The sequence below is a fragment of the Sturnira hondurensis genome, unplaced genomic scaffold, assembly GCF_014824575.4.
Source record: "Sturnira hondurensis isolate 20B ecotype Veracruz unplaced genomic scaffold, ASM1482457v3 Scaffold0002840, whole genome shotgun sequence".
NCBI classification, from domain to species: domain Eukaryota; kingdom Metazoa; phylum Chordata; class Mammalia; order Chiroptera; family Phyllostomidae; genus Sturnira; species Sturnira hondurensis.
Genome location: NW_028075471.1, coordinates 4,434,190 through 4,458,155, shown reverse-complemented (window position 1 = coordinate 4,458,155; position 23,966 = coordinate 4,434,190). Strand labels below are relative to the sequence as shown.

Genomic DNA, 23,966 nt, shown 5'->3' with positions numbered 1-23,966 from the left:
TTCAGAGTGTGAGTCCCTCAAAGTCTGTTGTTGGGGACCAGGATGAAGTGCTTGGCCCCCTCATGGGGGCTAGGTCAACATCACCCCAAATGGGAGACTTTTATAAAAAAGATTTCACCCTGGCTGGTGTAGCTCAGTGGATTGAGCATGAGCCTGCGAATCACACGATAGCGGTTCGATTCCCAGTCAGGGCACACGCCAGGGTTGTATGCCAGTTCCCAGCAGGGGACTCATGAGAGGCAACCATACAATGATATTTCTCTCCTTCCCTTCCCCCCTAAAGGTAAATAAATGAAATTTTAAAAAAAGATTTCATGTATTTATTCTTAGAGAAGGGGGAAGTGAGGGAGAGAAACATCAATGTGTGAGAGAAACATCAACTGGTTGCCTCTCGCGCATGTCCTGACCAGGGACTGGGCCCATAACCTAGGCATTCTGGCAGGAATCGGACCCTGTTGGGAGCAAATCTACCTCAGAGGGCAGCCCCAGCACAGCAACACACATATGGTGCTCCAAACTGGAGGAAGCCAACCCTTGTACACAGATTAGCCCATTCCACACATACCCAGGCCCAACAGACATAGTCATAAACAGTGAATAGTGTGGTAGCTCCAGACAGGTAGCCCAAGATCAATTACACACAACATCTGACATCAACCTGTTTCTGAACCTTACCCAAGTGGATGGGGTGGTGGGCTTCATTTCACACCAGAGACTGACCCTTTTGCCACACCCAAAGGAGGATTCTAGCAAAAACTAGACTCTGTTGGGAACCAATCTACCTCAGGGGGCAGCTCCTGCACAGCAACACCCATATGGTGATCAAGGTTTATCCTTCCACTCAGCCAGCCTGAAGGATAAACTCCACCCATGAAAGGACCAAGAGCATCCAAGACTTAACTACAACCAGAGGATGCACATAATCCACAAGAAACATTCCTGGAGCACAAAACTCAGATGATCTATAAGATTGGGCCACTGAGCCCAACAAGACACTTTCATCTTAAAGCCATCACAACAAGTTTGGGAGTCACAGCAGATCTACCTAATACACACTGACAAAATGGGGAGACAAAGAAATATGCCACAAATAAACAAGAGAAATCCTCCCCGAAAGAATTAAATGAAATGGAAACAACCAAAATACCAGATGCAGAGTTTAAAATAATGGTTATGAGGATCCTCAAAGACCTTAGGGAAAGAATGGATGATCTCAATGAGAACTTAAACAAAGAGATAGTAAACATTACAAAGTACACAGAAACCACAAAAAGTGGTCAGAAGCAAAGAATACAATACCTGAAATAAAGAATACACTGGAAGGAATCAATAGCAGGTTAGATGAAGCAGAGGATTAGAACGGTGATTCCCATGCTTAGAGGACAAGATAAAATAAGCACCCAAGCAGAGCATCAGAGAGAGAGAGGGAGAGGGAGAGACAGAGAGAGACAGAGAGAAAGAGAGAGAGAATTTTAAAAAGTGAGGAAAGTCTAGAGGACCTCTGGGGCAACATCAAGTGTAACAACATCTGCCTCATAGGGTATCAAAACAAGAAGAGAATGAGGAAGGAACAGAGAACCCATTTGAAGAAATAATAGCTAAAAACTTCCTTAACCTGGTGAAGGAAAATGCCACAGAAGTTCAGGAAACACAGAGAGTCCCAATCAAGGTGAACCCAGAGGCCCACACCAAGACACATCATAATTAAAATGACAAAGGTTAAAGACAAATAATATTAAAAACAGCAAGAGAAGAGCAATTAGTTACCCACAAAGGAGGTCCCATAAGGCTGTCAGCTGATTTCTCAAGAGAAACACTTCAGGCCAAAAGGTATTGGCATGAAATATTCAAAGTGATGAAAAGCAAGTACCTACAACCAAGACTAATCAATCCAGCAAGGCTACTATTTAAAATTGAAGGCAAATAAAGAGCTTCCCAGACAAGAAATTCATTACCACCACATCAGTATAACAAGAAATGTTAAAGGGCCTGCTTTAAGAAGAAGAAAAAAAATTGAGAGAGAGAAACATAGGTATAAAGAATAAAGTAACAATAAATATATTTATAAATACAGAAACGCTCCAATCTAAAGATATAGGGTAGCCAAATGGATAAAAAAGAACATGACCCATATGCCATCTATAATAGACCCACCTCAGAACAAAAGATACACACAGACTGAAAGTGAAGGGATGATAAAAAATATTCCACGTAGCCCTGACTGGTTTGGCTCAGTGGGTTGAGCAACAGTCTGCAAACCGAAAAGAAATCAGTTCAATTCCTATTCAGGGCACATGGCTGGGATGTGGGTAAGGTCCCCAGTTGGGGGCATGCAAGAGGCAATCAATCAAAGTTTCTCTCAAACATCGATGTTCCTCTTCCTCTCTTTCTCCCTTGTTTCCCCTCTCTCTATAAGTGAATAAATAAAATGTTTAAAAAATATTCCAAATGGAAACAAAAACAAAGCTGGGGTAGCAACACTTAAGACAAAATAGACTTCTAAACAAAAGCCATAAGAAGAGACAAAGAGAGTCACTACACAACACTAAAGGGATCAATCCAATAAGAGGATATAACCCTTGTAAACATATATGCATCCAACATAGGAGCAACTAAATATTTAAAAAAAAATCCTGGTGGACATTAAGCAATCAACAGCAATAGAGTCATAGTAGGAGAATATAACACCCAACTGATATCAATGGACTAATCATCAGAAAACAAATCAATAAGCCATCTACATCAATAAGCCATCTGTGGCCAGGTGGGTCAGTTGGTTAGGGTATCATCTCATACACCAGGAAGTTGTAGGTTCATCCCCAGTCAGGGCATGTGAAGGAGGCAACTTATCAATGTTTCTCTTTCACGTCCATGTTTTTTCTCTCTCCCTGACCCCATCTAAAATCAGTAAATGTATCCTTGGGTGAGGATTAAAAAATAATAATAATACTTGTTTAAAAAATCAAAAAGGCAACAGCAACCTTAAAGAGCACAATGGATCTGATGGATTTAATTGATGCTTACAGAACATTTCATCCCAAAGCAGCAGAATATACATTTTTCTCAAGTGCACTTGGAATATTCTCAAAGACAGTCTACATGTTAGGACACAAAATAAGCCTTAATAAATTCAAGAAGATTGAAATCATATCGAGCATCCTTTCTGACCACAATGAGATGAAACTAAAAATCAACTACCATAAAAAAATCAAAAAACATTCAAACACATGGAGGCTAAATCACATGTCAGTAAACAATGAATAGGTTAACAATGAGATCAAGGAAGAAATCAAGTTACCTGGATACAAATGAAAATAAACACACAACAACCCAAAATCTACGGGACACAGAGAAAGCAGTCCTAAAATGGAAGTCCACAGCTTTACTGAACTACCTCAAGAAGCAAGAAAAATCTCATTCAAAATCCAACACTACACCTAAAAAACCTAGAAAAAGAAAAATAAACAAAGCCATAAAGTAGAAGGAAGGAAATAATAAAGATTGGAGTAGACATAAATGAAATAAAAACTAAAAATACATATGAAAGATCAATGAAACCAAGAGCTTGTTCTTTGAAAAAATGAACAAAACTGATATATCATTAACCAGACTCATAAAAAGGGAGAGAGGACCCAAATAAACAAAATCAGAGATGAAAGAGGAGAACAACTGACATTACAGAAATACAAAGGATTATAAAAAATACTATGAACAAATCTATGCCAACAAATTGGGCAACTTGAGTGAAATAAAGTCCTAGAAACATATAATCCTCCAAAACTGAATCAAGGAAAATCAGAAAACCTCAATAGACCACTTACAACTAATGAAATTGAAACAGTAACCAAAACCAAATTCTGGGCCTGATGACTTCACGGGCTAATTTTAGCAATCCTTCAAAGAAGAACTAAACCTATCCTTCCTCAAACTACTGCAAAAAATTCAAGAGGAGGGAAGGCTTTTTATGAGGCCAGTATTATTCTATTACAAAACCAGATAAAAACACTACAAAGAAAGAAAATTATAGGCCAATATCTCTTATGAAATAGATGTTAAAATCCTCAACAAAATATTACCAAAGCAGACCCAGCAATATATTAAAAAGATCATACACCACAAGCAAGTGGGATTTATTCCATAGATGCCAGGTATAATATTCACAAATCAGTAAACATGATACATCACATAAACAAACTGAAGGATAAAAATCACATAGTAATATTGATAGGTGCTTGCCATCAGAAAGATAACCCAGCAAATTTAACCCAGCAAATTTGGTTGCAGTCTGTGCTGAATCAGCTTTGTGATTTTCCCTAGCAGCTAGAAAGTGCTAGTATGTAAAGCTTGTGGTGAAAGCTACCAAGAGCTAGGAATAAGCAAAAGTCAAAAGTCAAGGAGTAGTCTATTTGATGAGAGTATCTTTGAAATGGCCAATGATGGACTCCAAAGGACAGACAAGAAAAGGAGCCCAGGTCTGAAGGCTACTGAGAATGAAGGGTAAACTTAATGGTAAAAAAAGAAAGAAATGATACAAATTATTAACAAGGGTTTTAGTGGTAATAAAAATGTTGCCCTGGCTGGTATAGCTCAGTGGATTGAGCACAGGCCTGTGAAGCAAAGGGTCGCCAGTTAGATTCCCAGTCGGGGCACATGCCTGGGTTGCAGGCCAGGTCCCCATTAGGGGACACATGACAGGCAACCACACATTGGTGTTTCTCTCCCACTCTTTCTCCTTCCCTTCCCCTCTCCCTAAAAATAAATTTAAAAAATGTTGATGCCTGGCCATATGCTGAGCACTTTATGAACACCCTTTCAGTGTTCACATTGAACACTGGGCCACATTGTGGATACTGAACACTACAATGAACCTTGAGGTAGTTAGTAGCAGTATGAATCCCATTTCATAAAATGAGGAAATTAAAGATCAGGCAGGGTAAGGAGAGGTAACTCACAGCAGAATAAAAAGGACAGGGATAACAAGAAGGTTGCCAATTCCCAATCCTTATATTAGGAGGGTCATAAAAATCTTAGTTAAGATGGCAGAAAGAACTTTTGTAAAATGACAGATGAAGATTCATGGGACATTTTAAAATTTACTCAACTAATATTGGTGCCAGGTTGAGTATGGAGTTTCCAATGAAGACAGATACATTGTCTGCTCTTGCATAGCTTACAGTTTAGTGAGGAAGGCAAACACATAACGGGAAGGAGTGCAGTGCGTAATAGGGACAGGGGGCACCTTGCCCATCCTAGAAATATTTTTAGGGGAAGGAAAAAGCATGTGTGTGCAATAGCTTGAAGGCCAGAAAAGGCAAGGTCTCCTGTGAGGAATAAAAGTAATTCAGTGAAGTTGGATCATAAAGCAAAAGGAAGATACCATTGATCTTCTTAATAGGCTTTTTTTTTTTTCCATAGAGGCTTAACCCAGGAACAGATATAGATGAAGCAGACCTAAGTTGATAAGCTGATTGGAATTATATGTGAAATTTATAGAACTAACTGGTCCCAAACCTTGCACCAGAGGATTAATGAAATGTTGTGTGACCCAGAAAACTCATGTCCTGTCTGAGCAGTTTGTGGGTTTGAAAACAAAGTGGTGGCCAACAATTGATTTGCTCAGGCTCCCTTTCCAGGAGAATCTGATAGGTTGGCTTTCTCTCTTCTGACCTTCCTTAGGAAAAAAAACACATTAGAATGTCATCCTATTTGTTTACAATGACTGTTTTTTACCTATAAGACAGATTATTATACAGTACTAATCAATGAGTTTTCTCCCTGGAGCCAAACTATATGGAAAGCCAACCATCAAAATTAGCTTGTTTTAAAAAGCTTGGAATAAAAGAGACACTAGTATGAACTGGCATGTTCAATGGCAATAGGCTTATATAACCTTTTAACAAAATCCAGACTTCACACACACACATTTTCATACTTTATTCTTCTTAAAGTTTCCATTTACACATTGTATGATATAAACTTCATATATACTAGAGGGTTGCACTGCAGTTTTATTAGCCCTGTCCTTTTTAATTCGACTCCCTCTTCTCCTTTTTACTCCGCCACCCCCAACCATAAACACTCTAGGATGACTCAGCATTAATGACCTGGTATGCATTCTTCCATGTTTTCCACCATATTCACACAATCATATATAAACATATACACATACATGTACATATGTAAAGATGGGTGAGACTTTTTAAAAAATAATAAAATTATTAAAAGTAATTTTCCCATACTCAATAATATATCTTATTGAAATCCCTGAAATTCACATAATTCCAACTTATTCTTCTTAAAGCTGCTTAATGATCAATTAAAAATTATGCTTCTATTGCTTTTTATACTATGGACACTGGTACCAAAATAAAACCTTCCATCAATCCTCATAAATGATTTTTTTATCATTTCAAGTGTCTAATTTTATATCCTTATTATAAAAACAGTCAAAAGCACTATACTGTATTGTTTTACATGAATTCATGTTTTAGATTAATGGTATAATGCCACACACATCTTTCAGCAATCTTAAGATGTTTGAAATTTATCCTTATTGATATATGGGAATTTAGTTTATACATTTTAATAGTTGTATAGTATTTTTGCTACATTTATTCTATTTAAATCATATATTTCATTTTAGTTTTTCTTTTCATCCTATTTATTTAGAACTTTTATAATGAATAACTACTGAACTTGATCAAATGCCTTTTCAGCATCTACTGGTTATAGAGCTACATGTTTTTCAGCTTTAGTTGGTAGAGTAAATTGACAGATTCCCCCTAAACTGAATCACCTTTGCATTTCTAGAATAAATCCTTTGTTGTTTATTCTAGCTTCATTTCTAAATTTAACTTACTAATATGTTAATCAGAACTTTTTATCTATTATCACAAGTGAAATTATGGGTCTTTGGGTACTATATCTTTATCAGAATTTGGCAATAATAATAGGCTGCTGGCTTCTTTTTTATTTTTCAAGATTTTATTTATTTATTTTTAGAGAGAAGGGAAGAGAGGGAAAGAAATATTGATGTGTGAGAGAAACATCAACTGGCTACCTCTTGCTCACTCCCAACCAGGGACCTGGCTGGTAACCCAGGCATGTGCCCCAACTAGAAATTGATCAGGTGATCATTCACCCTGTGGAACAGTGCCCAAGCAACTGGGATGAACTGGTTAGGACTGCTGGCATCTTTAAAGTATTCTGAGAGCTTTCTATTTTAACTATGTTTCAATTATTTAAATTATATTAGATTTACCCATTTTTTAAAGAATAAGATCAAATTGAGCCATAAAACCCTCGGTCTCTGGTGATTCTTTAGTAACTTATTAGTCTCTTTTAAGGAAACGGACTTTTTCAAGTTTACCACATTTTGGGATAATTTTGCTAGGAAGCTGTTAATTTACTCTAGCTCATTTGCCATAAGTTGCCATGTAATAGGCTCTTAGAATTCCCTTAGTATATCCTGTTTGTCTCCTTTTTCATTTCTTCTATATTTTTTGCTAGTATTTTTTAACCTAATAAAAGAATCAAGGCTTGTGAATTATATATTTTATTGTGTGGGTTTTTTTTTTTTAAGAACCAGCATTTGGGTTTATCCCTTCAGTTTTTTATTTCATTAATTTCTGCTTTTTAGTTCTTCTTCCTAGCTTCCTTTTTTTGTTGTTCTTTTTTTTTTTTTTTTAAATTTCTAAGTGCCAAGCTCCTTCATTGTTTGCCTTTCTCCTTTACTACTCAAGGGATTTAAGATTACAAATTTTTATCTGAGTTAAGGATTTACTACATTTCAGTATAAAAGGCTTCTTTCTTTTCTACATAGTTTGAAATTCTCCTTTTAGTTTTTTCTTTGATTTAGGGGTCATTCAGTAGTGTTGTATAATTTCAGGACAATTTTCCAAGTGATATAAAGCTTACCTTAGTACTTTTTAACATAGGGTAACACCTACATTCCTTCGTTTTGTCTGGCATATGCTTAAACCAGTAGTACTCACCTTGTGACACAGCTGTATCCCAAGAGCCCATGCATAACATCAGTCAACTTTTTGAAGCCAACAAATACCAAAAGAAACAACACTTTAAATGATGAAGAAATTTTTCTTAATTTCTTTAAAGTTGGTATAAAAGTTAAATTTGCAAAGAAGCTTGTAAGAGTTTATGTTTAAGAAATAATATTGTACAAACATGTAGATATCCTGTCTCAGGATTGTTCTCTTATCTTTCCACAGCATTTTTTTAATGAGTGTCACTTACAGCTAGATAGGGAAGAAGAGTGGGAAGGAGCCTGAAAAGGGCTACATTCTGTCACAGTCACCCCCCTGGAAACCTGCATACATATTAGCATATTAAAAGCTCTAGGAAGTTCACCTTATCTTGAAATAACTAACATGTCCTAAATGTATTTGATTACCTTATTCTGCAAAATCAATGAACATCTATTAATTCTCTTTGGGAACTGCAAGCCAAGGAGATAGACATTCCTTGTAGAGCAAGGCAGTGTAATAAATTCTCTGCCTTCTGCAGGCTATTCACCCAGGGCCCAGTTAAACGTTTGCTAAATGGCTTGGTAGCAGAGGTATGATGTGGCAACAATAGATGTCATGTCCACTTCAGTTGTTCTCAGTATGGCCACATATAAGTTGAGTTCTTTTATTAAAAAGTACTAAATATTTTGCATCAAAATACAAACTTTTTTTTTTCAATTTTACAATTGTAAATGGAAGTTCCTAAAACTCTGGCCCTACACAAATTCAAACATTAAAAGCCAACATCTCAGGAAGGCCAACAAAACCCAGTAAAAATAATACTGCAGTTGCAACACCAATGGAAGTATGAGACAGAGGTACACACACACCAGCATCCACATGTACACTGTGTAATGTCAGAGAATGACAAATTAGGGTATCACCACATTTCCAAGGGGGTGACTGTTATAGAATGTGGCTCCTTCCCAACTCCCTCCCACTGTCCATTTTAAACTAAAGCAGTGGAACTGCGTTCTACTGTTTCCTATTCATTTAGTTTTATGATCCGGCCATATAACTTTATGGTCATAAGGAGAGAGTTACTAACTATAGCCAGAAAGCTTCAGAATTCTAAAAATACAGACATTTATTCAGCTAAAGAACTTCTAGTTTCAAACACTGAGACGAAATTTTATATCTGTGATCATTACTGTTAGCTGCTTTCATAACTCTGATTTTGTTTGGGGCAACAATGCATGCACAACTGACAAAGGTAAGTAACTTCCCAGGCTCCTTTGTAGCTACAGGTAGCTAAATATATGACGTATCCATGTGGCCAGTGAAACAAAAGGAGAAATCTGCTGGGAAGATTCTATGAAAGACTGTTCTTTCAACATAAAAAGAAAGCCACACAAGAAGGCATTTTGTCCCGACCTCATCCTTTTTGCCTAGAACTCTGGTGTGAGGAAAATAATGCCTGGGGCTGTTGCCATCACCCTTTAACCATGAGGCAAAAAGCAAAAGGTAGGAAACCTACATGTTAAAGATAACGGCATGGAGGATAGTAAGACCCTAGACTCCTGATAAAAGCAATGAGTCAACCAAACAAAGTCTGGACCTACCTGTCTCCAGACTTTTTATTAACAATAAATATTATTACAAAAAATCCTTATGGTTTAAGCTCTTATTGGTTGGGTATGGAGTCACTGAAGCCAACTGTTTCCCACCCGACACAGTGTGCCCTATGTTTTCATACTATGATGAAGAATATAAATTACTTATTAACATTTCAGATTTTAGAATTTTATAAAAAAGAATAAGGAATATGAGAAATTTTTAACTTTCACTGCATACAATGCTGTATCTAAATTTCTTCCACAAGCACAAAATATTTTAACATTTAATGACAGAATAAAAAATAAACAAACTTAAAAAGACAAAAAAATAGGAAAAATTGATCCATACCCGTACCTTTCCGTGTATTCTCCGTCACATCAACCCCAAACTGGATAATGTCACCAGAAAGAATTTCACATGGTGGACTTTCTTCAGAGCCTCGACTCAATCTCTGGCTATTTATAAAAGTACCATTACTACTTTTAGTGTCTTGGAGATAAAACTGCAAAAATAAAATAGAAAAGAAAGAGTCAAAGATTAATAGCAATAATCACAAACCTACATTAAAAAGAAGTACTTCCAACTTTGCAAGCGGCTGCAGGTGGATTTTTTCCCCCACTATCAATTCAAACCACTTGTTTTGCTAAGGTTCTTCTTCAAAGTACATAAAATCAGAATACTAAAATTGGTGATTTAAAGTTTAGCTAGACAAAACAGTACAATCATTTCGGAAAACAGCACAGAAGTTCCTCAAATGTAAACATAAAGTTAACATATGACCCAAGAATTCCACTCTGAGGTATCAATATAGACTCAGGAGAACTGAAAACATTATGTTGTCACAAAAACCCCTACCCAATGTTCATAACAGCATTATCCATAATAGCCAAAAAGTAGAAACAACCCAAACGCCCATCAACTGATTTAATGGATAAACAAAACTGTACATCCACATGATGTTATACTATTTGGCAATAAAAAAGAAAGAAGTATTGATTCACTCTACAACATGGACGAACTTTTAAAACATATTAAGTGAAAGAAGTCAGCCACAAAAGACCATATATATGTAATTCCATTTACATGAACTATCCAGAATAAGCAAATCCATAGACAGAAAATGTACATTAGTAATCACATGGGGCTGAGGTGCCAGGGTGTGGTGGTGGTGGTGTGGTGAGAATGACTGCTAATGGGTATAAGGTTTCTTTTTGGAATGATTAAAATATTCTAAAATTAGATAGTGGAGCCTAACCTATGTTGCTCAGTTGGTTGGGCATCATCCTGCAAAGCAAAGGGTCACTAGTTTGATTCCAGGTCAGGGCACATGCCCGGGTGGTGGGTTCAGTCCCTAGTTGGAGAGTGAATGAGAAGCAGCCAATTGATGTTTTTCTCTCGCTTTTTTTCCCTCCTTTCTCTCCTCTCTCAATAAATAAGTAAATCCTTTTTAAAAATTGGAAAAATTAAATAGTGGTGATGGTTGCATAATTATTAATATATTTAAAAACTCTAAATTGTATGCTTTTATGGCATATAAATTATATCTTAACAAAACTGTTACTTTTTTTTAAGCCATCTAGACAAAATTCTCTTTCCATCTCACTCTGACTTTCCAATTTTCCTAGGATGTCTGAGTTAAATCAAAGAAAGTGTTGTTTACTTCACAGGCAGCACAGAAGGTTTTAGCTGACAGAATTAGTAACTATCAATTAGCTAATTTATTTGATATCAGGCCCAATACAACTTCAGTAAATTCTTTGTGATAAAGCAGACTGAAAACACGATGGTAAAATACTGAACCCAACTATGAAGGTACTACATACACTTCCTGGCCTCCTATCACGTAGGTAATCTTTCCTCTTTCAAAAGGGAAGGGATAGGATGAGCACAGGAGGCCCACCTGTTTATCACCCACCTAGCCTAAAAGAAATTAGGAACATCTGGGATCACACACAATAGATTTACTAGAAAAAGAACAACCAATAAAAAAAATGTAGCTCTCTTTTTGAATGTTTCTACACTCTTCAGCCCTGCTTATTCTAGCAACATATTTTTACTGAATTCCTTCCTAAGGAAGGAAGGGAAGAAAAAATCATATATCTATATCTATACCAGAAAATAAAGTTTTTATTCACTCTCCAAGAAAGGAGAGGGGCATGGTGTAGAGAGGTACACTAGCCAAAACCCTAATATTTATTAAAATACATGTTATACCACCAGGACCTCATTTAACCTTAACATTAAAGCTGTAACATAGGTATTACTACTACCTTTTGTAGATGAGAAAAATGCTGCACAGGCAAGTGTTTTTGCAAAGGTCACAGAGCTATGGAACACAGGAACAAGGATTCAAACAGAATGAAAAGGACCATCTTTTATTACTTAACATTGACCTTTATGTTTCATTTATCCTTCAGTCCTCCCATAAGCTCTCTTCCAAAATGAAACACAATAAAAGAATAAGCAATTTGCAGAAAAAAATGAAAATGACATTTCTCTTCATTATTTCTTAGGTGACAATATAAAGGTCATCAGGCTGTCTGTATGCCTATACATGACTTATTCTCTGTTTATAATTGAAAAGAGGACATTACTTTGGCTAGCAGTTTGTATATTTAATTATAGACCATAATAAAGAAAATTGTGTTAATATTTTACAAGTCCATTTAATATTTACAGGCCTTAACATTTCATACCAAGGAGAACAGTGCAGACAGTACACTCAAATAATAACATTTATCCTCAAATTTTTTCTACATTGGAATCTACTGTATAAGGAACTTTGTTTTCTGTTTCTTAATAAATATATTCTTGGGAAATGTGGTGATATCTGGATTCTGTTTTGGTCATTTTTAGTAATGTGTGCATTGGCAAACCAAATAAAGGGACTATATTAAATTTATGGTGGTTTTCAAAGTTCAGGTTTTGATCCATTAGTATTACTAAATTAACTTAGTGGACTGCAACTAGCACTTCATTTTAAACATTAAACAGAATAGAACAGAAACAAGAATATATGAAATGAGGTTCAGTACTATTTAGCAAACTTTGGAAAACAAAAAGGTGTGCATGTGCCTCAACATCTTATGATCGAAACTCTTATACAACTCTAAAACCACAAAATTTCAAATAAAAAAAATTGAAGCAATATTAACCTATGTTCTTTTATTCTGACACGTCTATATTACTGCCCAAAGCACTCCATGGTACCTCTGGCATCCATTTAGCTTGAATGTATCATTTACATTAGTTGTTCATTCTTCCTCTCCACACACTTTAGAATAAAGTCCAAAATTCTTACCATTACAGCCTATAAAGCCCTAATTGGGCTTCTGGTTCCTTCTCAAAACTGACTCACTTGCAACAATCTCTTTTCTCACCCTCTCAGTCACACTAATCTCCACTCATGCACCTGAGTCTCTGCACTTGTGTGGAGCGAGACATCATTTGTTTACTTACCCGAGGAAACATTTTTGTTGATACGATTTAACCTTCTGCCTTTGGCTGCTTTGAAAGATTGATATAAAAATGTTTCTGCACCATCTATGGAACAATCTGCCATTATTCAGTGTACACTGAATAGAAGCTATTCTATTTAAAATCAGGTGAGGTTCCTTAAGGCATGGATAAAGAAGTCAACTTGTTTGCGAAGGACTGAGAAAGGACTGCTTACAGTAACTGGATACATTTTCTCTAAGTAGGTAAGTTAGTCGGTTTGTTGTCACTTTCAAATCAGAAATACCTTTCTTTTTTATGCTGATAAAACTTTTTCCATCAGGCTCCCCCTCATCCCATGAAAATCACTTTTGGCTACTCTAAAATATCCCATTGAAGCTATAGCTATGTTTCCTAACAGCCCAAGGAATGCCCAAAAGCAGCCCTAGTACTTGCCTTAGCCACGGGCCATTTACTTTGACACTGAAGTGTGTAAGTAGCTCAGAATTTATAAAATCATCTGTAGCTTGTGGCCAAAGTTCAACTTCCACTGTGTTTAGGCTTTATCTTGAATTAATCCTTCGCTTTCCCCTAAATGAATGTTAAGCTCCCACATATCAGGCATTGACAGTGATTCCTGAGCTGAAAGGTTGTCCTTGCCCCATGTCCTTTTCCTGGTCTTCGGCGGATCCCAATCACCTTCAATGACATAGGCACGGCATTTCACAGATTGCATAATTTGTTCTTTGGCCTTCTGAACAGAAGGCCAAATATTCTGAACAGTTAAGAATAAAGAAAAAGTTTCTGCTGTTTATTCCATAAACAAATACATGTGAATCACTTTCAATTTTGTTACAAACAATGCTTTCATTTCTACTATAATGATAAACTGCTTTTTACTAGCCTTTTCTGGTTACAATACCCAAGCACCAATAAATTAATAACATCTAAACAAAGCACAGACACAGCAGACATGACATAAGCTAAAGGTCAGAAATGCTTAATCTATAAAGAAGAATTTTGAAAATGTGAGTGCAGAATGGATGAGGATTCTAGATGGTAGATGCTGTACCACATATTTTTAATAATCACCTAAAATAAAATTAAAGAGTGACTAAGATAGCAAAACCAAAATCCTATAGACAACATTTACAACAAAAGTAGGTGACAAGGTGTCCACATGACCCTCAAAATATGAGCCTGGAAAACCATCAGCAGCCACAGAACCTGCATGAAATCAGCATCTGTGCAGGAGGATAAATATGGAGGTAACAGGGCATTTGAGGGACTTGAGGAGAACATCAAAACAGTCACTAGGTATTTACAGGCAGTATGATAGCCAATTTGAGAACAGAAGCTGAAAATGGAAAGGTTATACCCAATCCAATAACAAGTGAATGCCAGGTAAGTTCTGGAAGTTCTTAGAAAGGCACTGTGAGTCAGATAAATTCTTAAAATCAATCCCCACCCCCACCCCCAACAAAGCTGCCTTCCAGAACAGGGCTCCACACTGAGGGAAAGCTGCTCGGTGTGGAACAAAAATTGGGCAAAATTGGGACTATAGAGACAAGGAAAGAAAAGGCCCAGATAAAAGTAGAAAAGGAAAGGAAGTCACCATATGTTTTTAACATTTTACAAAAAAGCAAAAAACCAGAAGAGGGAGCTCTGTGACATTAGAAAAGTGATCCTGAATCATGACCCCTTCTAAAAGTTCAGAAAAACAAATTTCAGAATTTGTTTTGAAAATAAGCAACAGAAAAATGTCAAGGTCTCATCCCATACAGTTATTTTAAGAAAAAAGAGACTGAAGAACAGAATAACATCCCTACAAATAAAGACAGGCATACACTGGACACACATCAAAATTACAACATACTATTTTAAAACAAACTAAAGGCATTAAGAAAATAATTCAAGAAATAAAAAATATAAATCACAATTATAAAACTCTAGAAAAGATGAAAGAACTCCAGAAAGAAATAGAAACAAAAGGAAAATTCATTTCAGAAATAAGTACAAAATGAAGGACATGAGTGCCTAAATATAACAAATAATGCATTAAAAGAAATAAAGGGTAAAAAGGAGAAAATTTTTAGAAATCAAAACAAATTAATAAAAGTGACATCAGCAAAATGGTGGAGAAGGCAGCCCTAAGCTCCCAGACCCCCTCAGAAACTGAAAAACAAGCAAACTGTGGGAACCAATTGTGTTGGAACTCTGGAAAACAAAGTTTCACAGAAACCAGTGAATATGGAATCAAGAAAAATGCAACTTAAAAATGGTAAGAAATCTTTGTGGCACTGATTAATTACCCTAGCCATCCATCCCCTTTCCCAGTACAGGAGAAGCTTTGATATATGAGCCTGCATTCCTAGTACGTGATCCTGGCACTGGGTTCTAGAGGTAGCAAAGCAGACCTAAATCTCAAATTATTGTGTCTATCTCACCTACCCTGCCTAGGATCTCACCTGATGAACTGATACAAGGTTCTTATCTCTGTTTAGCTTAACTTGGAACTCACTCAAGCTAAATAATAAGCAACTGTCCAAAAAAGTAGGATTTATCCCACATGAATCAAAATAATAAAGTCAATCAATGTACCACATCAATAGAAAAAAGGAAAAAAACCACAATCATAAACCATCTCAGTTGCTGCAAAAAAGGCCTGACAAAGTCCAATACCCTTTCATGATTAAAAAGCAAAAACAAAAAACTCAGGAAGCCAGGATTAGAAGGAAATGTCCTCTACTGATAAAGAACATTTATGAAAAGCCCACAGGCAATGTAACAACGGTGAAAGACTAAAAGCTTCCTAAGATCAGGAACATGACAAGGAAGCCTGTATTCACCACTGCTGTGAATGCTGTACTGGAAGTTCTAGCCAGTACAAGAAAAAGAAATAAAAGGCACCCAAATTGGGGAAGAATTAAGAAATCCAAAACACTAAGTCGACAAGATATATACAACCCAGTGTTCACTGCATGATTACTTACAATAGCCAAGATATGGAAGCAGCCTAAGTGTCCATCAATAGAAGATACAATAAAGAAAGATGTGGTACATATATACAATGGAATATTACTTGGCCATGAAAAGAATGAGAGCTCACCATTTGTGAAAACATGGATGGACCTAAAAGGTATTATGGTAGGTTAAATAAGTCAGGCAAAGACAAATATCACATGATTTCATTTATATGTGGAATCTAAAAAACAATAAAAATAACCCAAATGGAAACAAACTCATAGATACAGAGAACAAACTGATGGTCGCAAGATGGGAGGGGAGTTGGGGAGCTGCATGAAAAAGGTGAAGGGATTAAGAAGCACAAATTAGCAGTTACAAAACAGTTACGAGGATGTAAAGTCCATCATAGGAAATATAATCAATAATACTGTTAATAACTATGTATTGTGCCAGGTGGTTATCAGACTTATGGGGGATCGCTTTGTAAGTTATATAAATATTTAACCACTACGTGTATACTTGAAACTAATATACTAAATATCGATTGTAATTTAAAAATTTAAAGATTCTGTGTAATACACCACTAGAAATAAAAGCTCAAAAGGGAAAAAAATGGAGAGTAGTGGATAAACTATGTCAACTCACAGACGACTGACTCTATATAATATCACAGAAAGTGATATTATACTTTAAACTATGTCAACATATTAAACTATGTCAACTCACAGACGACTGACTCAAAAATATCACAGAAAGTGAATGGAGCTAATAAATAAATTCAGCAATGTTGCAGCTTAGGAGATAAACACAAACATTAATCATGTTTTATACATCAGCAATGAAAAATCCAAAAAGGAAATTAAGAAACCAATTCCACTTACAATGGCAACTAACCAAATACCTAGGAATAAATTTAACCAGAGGTAAAAGACTTGTATACTGAAAACTACAAAATACTGTTGAAAGAAATTAGACTTAAACAGAAAGACATCCCATGTTCAAGGACCGAAAGACAGTATTGTTAACATGTCATTTTTTAACCAAAGTGATCTACGCAATCAATGCAATCCATATCAAAATTCCAACAAACTTCTTTTTTTTTTCAGAAATGGAAAAGTTGATCCTCAAATTCATATGAAATTACAATGGATCCTAAATAGGCAAAACTATCTTTAAAAAGAAGAACAAGATTGGAGGATGCACACTTTCTAAATACAAAATTTACTACAAAACTAAAGTAATCAAGACAGTGTAATACTATTATAAAGACAGATATAAATAGAACAACAGTCCAGAAATAAATCTGTACATCTATAGCTAATGAGTTTCAACAAAGGTGCCAAGTCCAGCCAATGGAAAAAAAATAGTCTCTTCAACAAATGTGCTAGGACAACTGGATAACACATACGAAAGAATGAATTTAGACCTCACCTTATTACAAATACAAAAATTAACTAAAAATGGAACAAAGACCTAAATATAAGATCTAAAACTATAAAATATTTTTCATTCAATATTTCTTCAAATATTTTTTTCTCCCTCTTTCTCTCACTCTTCTCCTCTCTCTCACTCAACTCCTTCTGGGATTTCAATAGTATGTGCACTGGTACACTCAATGGTCCCTTAGATACTATTCTTTTTTTTTTTTTTCATCTTTTTTGTCTGGTCCTCAGACAGGGTAATTTCACTTCTTCAGGTTTTTTGACTCCCCTGCTTGCCTCAAACCTGCTACTGAATCCTCAGCATATTTAAAATAATTAAAGTCACTCTGGCTGGTTTAGCTCAGTGGATTGAGTGCAGGCCTATGAATCAAAGCATCGCAGTTCAATTCCCAGTCAGGGCACATGCCTGGGTTGCAGGCCAGTTTCCAGCAGCGGATGCATGAGAGGCAACCATACATTGATATTTCTCTCCCTCTCTCCTTCCCTTCCCCTCTAAAGATAAATAAATAATAAAATAAATAAATAAATGGTCCACTTTAAAATAAAATAAAATAATTAAAGTCTATGTCTAATAAGTCCAGTCTCTGAACTTCCTCAGGAATAATTTCTAACAATTTCCTTTTTTATTCTCTCTGTGAATGGGCCATAATTCCCTGACTCCTTGAATGTTTTGTAATTTTTTTGTTGAGAACTAAAAATTTTGAATATTCTAAATGTGGTAACTCTAGAAATTAGGCTCTCTCATCTCCACAGGGACTGCTTTTATTTCTTGAAGACTGCAGTCATCTGTTTAGTGACTTTATATTCCTTGTTATGTGTTGTTACTGAAGTCTCTGTTCTGTTATCTCTGTGGTGAGCCAGTATCCGACAAGAGATTTCCTTAAATGGAGGAATCTAATTTTAAAAAAAGCGCAGAGGGGGGAGAATTCTGTCTCTTTAAATCCCAATTTCTAAAGGACAAGCAAGTCATACCAAGAACCATGGACTACCACACTGACAGTTGCCTGCCACAGGGCTGGAGAATGAAATATGGCAGCCACGATGCAAAACACCAAAATTCTCAAAAATTTACCATCATTTATCTTCTTTAAGCATTCCACTGGATGCTGCAAGTGTTTGACTACACTCCAGAATTTCAAATTAATCACTTTAGATAATTCATGCTAGTTTAATAGCAATGATGAAAAGAAAAGCACTTCTTAAAGCTCGCTCTCTGCCATTTTCCATGATATCACTCCCATTCACCACATTTCAGCCTACGTTTTTTTTCCCCTTGGGCCAAACCAGTACCTAATCTGTAATAATAGTTACCATTTATTATCTGCCTGCTATGTACAGATACTTCTGATCCTTATGACAGAAGTAGATATTACCATCTTCATTTAATAGATTAAGAAACTGAGGCCCACGTGTATTAAGTAGATTATCCTGGTCTCACAGCCACTGCTAATTGGGCAGTTATCCCTTCAAAAACTCCACACTGCCTTCCTCCTCTCCTACTTAGACTAAACATTCCCTGGTCTTTGAGTCCAAACTTATGAAATCCCACTTTGTTTATGAAGCTTTTCAGATGCAGTCAGAAGAGAAACAGCCAATTTCAACTTTAACTCCACCTTTAAGGCAAATTATTCAGTCTATAAAATTTACTTGGTATCTGTCTTAGAAAGACTACATATTTATAAAAACCGAATGCAGAGGAACTCTACCTGACAATAAACTAAGAATATGAATTAAGCACCAAAATTCTGAGAGGCTGGTAAGAAATATAGTTAGGCACAATTAGTAAGGATGCAGCATGTGTAAGGGTGCTGACCCAAATGAAAGGCACAGAGAAGGAGGTGGTGGAGGAGGAACAGATTACTGCCATACACTTACATATAGTTAAGGCCCAGTCCCAGAGGATAAAAAAACACAAACAAAAGAAGTGATAGAGTGAAGATGTAAGTGAGGGCTTTGTATATTACACTAAGGAGATCATGGAGTTTCTTAAGACAGAAGCCACTACTAAAGGATTTGATAAGCATACTGCTTTAGCGAAGATTATTCTAAAAGCTCTGACAATTGAGTAACTGTGTGTAGGATGAAGTGCAGTGGGAGTCATTAGAAGTAGGGAGATCCATGATTTGCATATTTTTGCCACTAACAATTTAATTGTCTTAAGAGTACACAAATCTGACTTCCAGCCAAGATGGAGGCATAAGTGGACACACTGTGCCTCCCCACACAACCAAAATAGAGACAACAAAAATTTAGAAACAAAAAACAACCAACAGACAGAAAATTGAACTGTACAGAAGTCCGACAACCATTCCTCTAGACCCGTAGGAGGGGCAGAGTCAGCAGTCTGCAGAGAGGGGTTGCAGCAGGAAAAAGCGGTGGTTGGCAGACCGGGAGCGCACAGGCAGCAGCTAGCAGACCCCAGACCCAGGGAGGCAATGAGCAGACCCAGTGAGATGCACAAGGAGGCTGGCAGATTGTGGTCACACATTTGCATGCAGATAAATGAGGCGAAAACAGGCATAACAGGCAGCAAGACAGACTGTGTAACCCAGGACCCCAGCACTGGGAAATAAAGCCTAAAAGCACTGATTAAAAACACTTGTGGGGGTTGAAGTGCGGGGAGAGACTCCCAGCCTCACAGGAGAGTTCATTGGAGAGACCCACAGGATCCTAGAATGTACACAAACCACCCAGGTGAGGTCCCACCACCCAGGTGAGGTCCACCCACCCAGGAACCAGCACCAGAAGGGCCCAGTTTGCTTATGGGAAGCGGCAGAAGGGACTGAAATCCGAGAGAGCGCGGAGCAATCGCCATTGTTCCCTCTCTGACCCTGCCCCCACATACAGCGTCACAACCCAGCAACTGGGTTGCACCACCTTGGTGAATACCTAAAGCTCCGCCCCTCACTACATAACAGGCAAGACCAGACCCAAATGGCTCAAAAACAAGAACAAATCAAAACCCCGGAGCCAATAATTTTAGGCGACCAAGAAATAACCAACCTATCAGATGCACAGGTCAAAATACTGGTGACCAGATGCTCATAGAATTGGTGGATTTTGGTCACAAATTAGATGAAAAAAATGAAGGCTACTCTAAGTGAAATGAAGAAAAATGCACAGGGAACCAATAGTGATGGGAAGGAAACTGGGACTCAAATCAAGGAAGTGGACCAGAAGGAAGAAAGAAACAACTAAACAGAAAAGAAGGAAGAAACAAGAATTCAAAAAAATGAGGAGAGGCTTAGGAACCTCCAGGACATCTCTGAATGTTCCAACACCCTAATTATAGGGGCACCAGAATGAGAAGAGGAAGAGCAACAAGTGGAAAACTTATCTGAACAAATAACAAAGGAGAACTTCCCCAATCTGGCAAACAAAATGGACTTCCAGGAAGTCCAGGAAGCTCAGAGAGTCCCAAAGAAGTTGGACCAAAGGAGAAACACACCAAGGCACATCATAATTACATTAGCCAAGATGAAAATGAAGGACAGAATCCTAGAAGCAGCAAGAGATAAGGGGACAGTTACCTACAAAGGCGTTCCCATCAGACTGTCAGCGGATTTCTCAAAAGAGACCTTTCAAGCAAGAAGGGGCTGGAAAGAAGTATTCCAAGTCATGAAAGTCAAGGACCTACATCCAGGATTGCTCTATCCAGCTAAGCTTTCATTTAGAATGGAAGGACAGATAAAGTGCTTCTCAGATAAGATTAAATTCAAGAAGTTCATCATCACCAAGCCCTTATTATATGAAATGTTAAAGAGACTTATCTAAGAAAAAGAAGAAAAAATATGAACAATACGAACAGTAAAAAGACAGCAAACTCACAGGTATTAGCAACCACACCTAAAACAAAGCAAACCAAGCAAACAACTAGAACAGGAACAGAACCACAGAAATGGAGATCAAATGGAGGGTTAGCAACAGGGGCGTGAGGGGAGGAGAAAGTGGGAAAAGGTACAGAAAATAAGTAGTATAGATGGTCAATAGAAAATAAACAGGGGGAGGGTAAGAATAGTATGGGAAATGTAGAAGCTAAATAACTTATAAGTATGACACATGGACATGAACTAAAGGGGGAGAATGTGGGTGCGAGGGGATGTGCAGGGTGGAGGGGAATGAAGGGGAGAAATAGGACAACTGTAATAATAGCATAATTAATAAAATATATTTAAAAAAGAGTACACACATTTTATATGCATGTTATATGCAAATTTATTTGTTTATATAACCTTCCTAGCTTCCTGACTGGCCAAGTACCACATGTTTCAGAGGCTGGAAATTTTAAGTTGTGCCAGTGAAGGGGAAAATATAAAGTTTTACTTATATGCTATAGGAAAACACATAGGAAAGTGATAAAATGTTCTTGCCAAGCTAAAATTTCACATGTAAACCAGAAAGATCTTGACAACATATACCCAGAGGTCTTGCAAATGTTATAAATTTACCAGGATTTTTTCCATCTCCACATGACATTCCAGACACATTCACTGTACCATAACTTTTTCCTGTGGTGATAGATAACAAAAGAGAAAAAGGATTTCTATCTGTCTACATAAGAACAGAGATAAAACCATGAAGGACAGAGTAGAGAAGGTAGAAAGGTGAAATTTAAAAAAATTTTTAAAGATTTTATTTATTTGTATTTATAGAGAGATAGGAGAGAGAAAGAGAGGGAGAGAAATATCAGTGTGTGGTTGCCTCTCACGTGGCCCCCCACTGGGGACCTGGCCCACAACCCAGGCATGTGCCTGGACTAGGAATCGAACCAGCGACCCTTTGGCTCACAGCCCATGCTTTATCCACTAAATTATACCAGCCAGGGTGAAATTTTTAAATATTTAACGAGAACATTAAAAAACATACAAACCATAGCCAGAGTGATTACATCCTTTCAAAATATGCAATCAAACTGTGACATTCCTTCACTAGGATTTAGGACAAAGTAGATTAGATTTCTGAAGCTCGGGAAGATACAAAATAAACATAGCATCAGAGCATTACAGCTCTGAGAGGTGAGACTGTTGAAAGTCTACAGTAAATTTTAATTTGGAGGAGATTAACATATTTCCCTCATTCCAAAACTGATAGGTTGACAAGCAAATGCTAATCATGTTCCCCTCTAGTGGTGTGTTAATCCTAGCAAGATGCATCCACCTTTGTCTTTGAGCTTCCTACTTAGGTAACTGGTATTAAAGAACAAATATTGATTCCAAACTCAATCTTTTTAACCCCAAGAGGTCTCTAATTACCTGAAAGAATGTAAGAAATTTAATTCTAATATATTAAAATGCTATGCATTTTAGCATGTTAGAAATATAATGAGGGGGCACTGTGGTATTTTAAATACACAATACTAACTATATTTTACAGGTCACTATTTTCCTCACAAAATGGTAGCTTAAACCATCCTGAGATGAACCTAAATAACGAAATAATTGCACCACTACTCTTTATCTCTGATGCTAAAAAAAAAAGAAACAACACAAAACCTGACCCATAGAATAAAAGCTGTGTTTGCCACAAAAGGAAGTCATTGTGATCACATTTGTGGGAAATACAGAACAAGGTTACAATGTTTGAAAGATGTAAGCTTATATATTGTTTAATAATGTACACCATAAGCTTGATCTAAGGACAAGTTGGTATTGATTTGTACAGTCACTAAGAGGTAGAGGAGAAGAAACTTTTAAAAGCATTTTCCATTAAATATTGGCAAAATTGGCAAAACACAGGAATCTAGATCTTATTTAGGGAAAAAAATTGCCCACACATAAAACAATTTATTTGGCAAACAAATTCAATGGAAATGTTTAAAGATGCAAACAGTACATCTGCCCCACAACATGAACATTCAGTTTGTTTAAATGCTTGCTTAATAAGGTAATGAAAATAATTATGGTGCCCTTTCCCATTCTTTGGGCACAACCACTCAGGTTGGCATATAATTTTAATGTTTAAAATACCTTGGTCTTTACTCATGACTCTCCATTGTTAGTGATAATTAAGTCTTCAAGAGAGCTATCTCCTCAAGGCTTTGACAATTCACACATCCATAGGTGAGTTCTTTAGATATCATAATTTTACTTTGAAAAAGAAAAGGAAATAAAGTCACTAACTCAGGACTACAAGTGAGTAAACAGAAGTAATAACAATGCAATTTATGAAACAATAATTTTGACTGAGATGGGAAATAACTATTGGGACCAAAGAAAATAAACCCCCTACACTGCTGAGCATAGTGCAGAGACTCCCATTTTTCTGCCACCACAATTCAGATGTGCAAATACTGCCCACTCCCAACTATCTCTCATGACATCCACTGCTTCTCGGGATGGGCAGATAATGCCCCTAGTTCAGAGTCACTAATTCTTTTTTTTTTATTTTGAACTAAAATTTAATTCTTCTTGTCCAATGCTATTCAAACGATTCTATAGAGTCAGACAATGTTTTGAAACTACAAAGCCATTTTCATATATTTGCAATCTTATTTAAGTATTATAAAGATCCTATCTGCTTGACTAAATAGGATATTTCCATT

General features: G+C 36.6%; 1 protein-coding gene across 36 annotated transcripts in view; it reads right to left on the bottom strand.

Annotated features, from left to right (window-relative positions):
* Positions 1-23,966, bottom strand: part of SLMAP (sarcolemma associated protein) — a 163,689-nt gene that overhangs the window by 85,531 nt on the left and 54,192 nt on the right. For 21 of the 36 annotated variants that reach the window (XM_037040737.1, XM_037040735.1, XM_037040754.1 and 18 more), the window contains exon 2: positions 9,936-10,083. In XM_037040737.1, coding sequence (XP_036896632.1) covers positions 9,936-10,083 — 148 coding nt within the window. Of the gene's footprint in view, positions 1-9,929; positions 10,084-23,966 lie in introns of all 36 variants that reach the window. The other 15 variants (XM_037040736.1, XM_037040734.1, XM_037040752.1 and 12 more) reach the window with 1 other exon arrangement.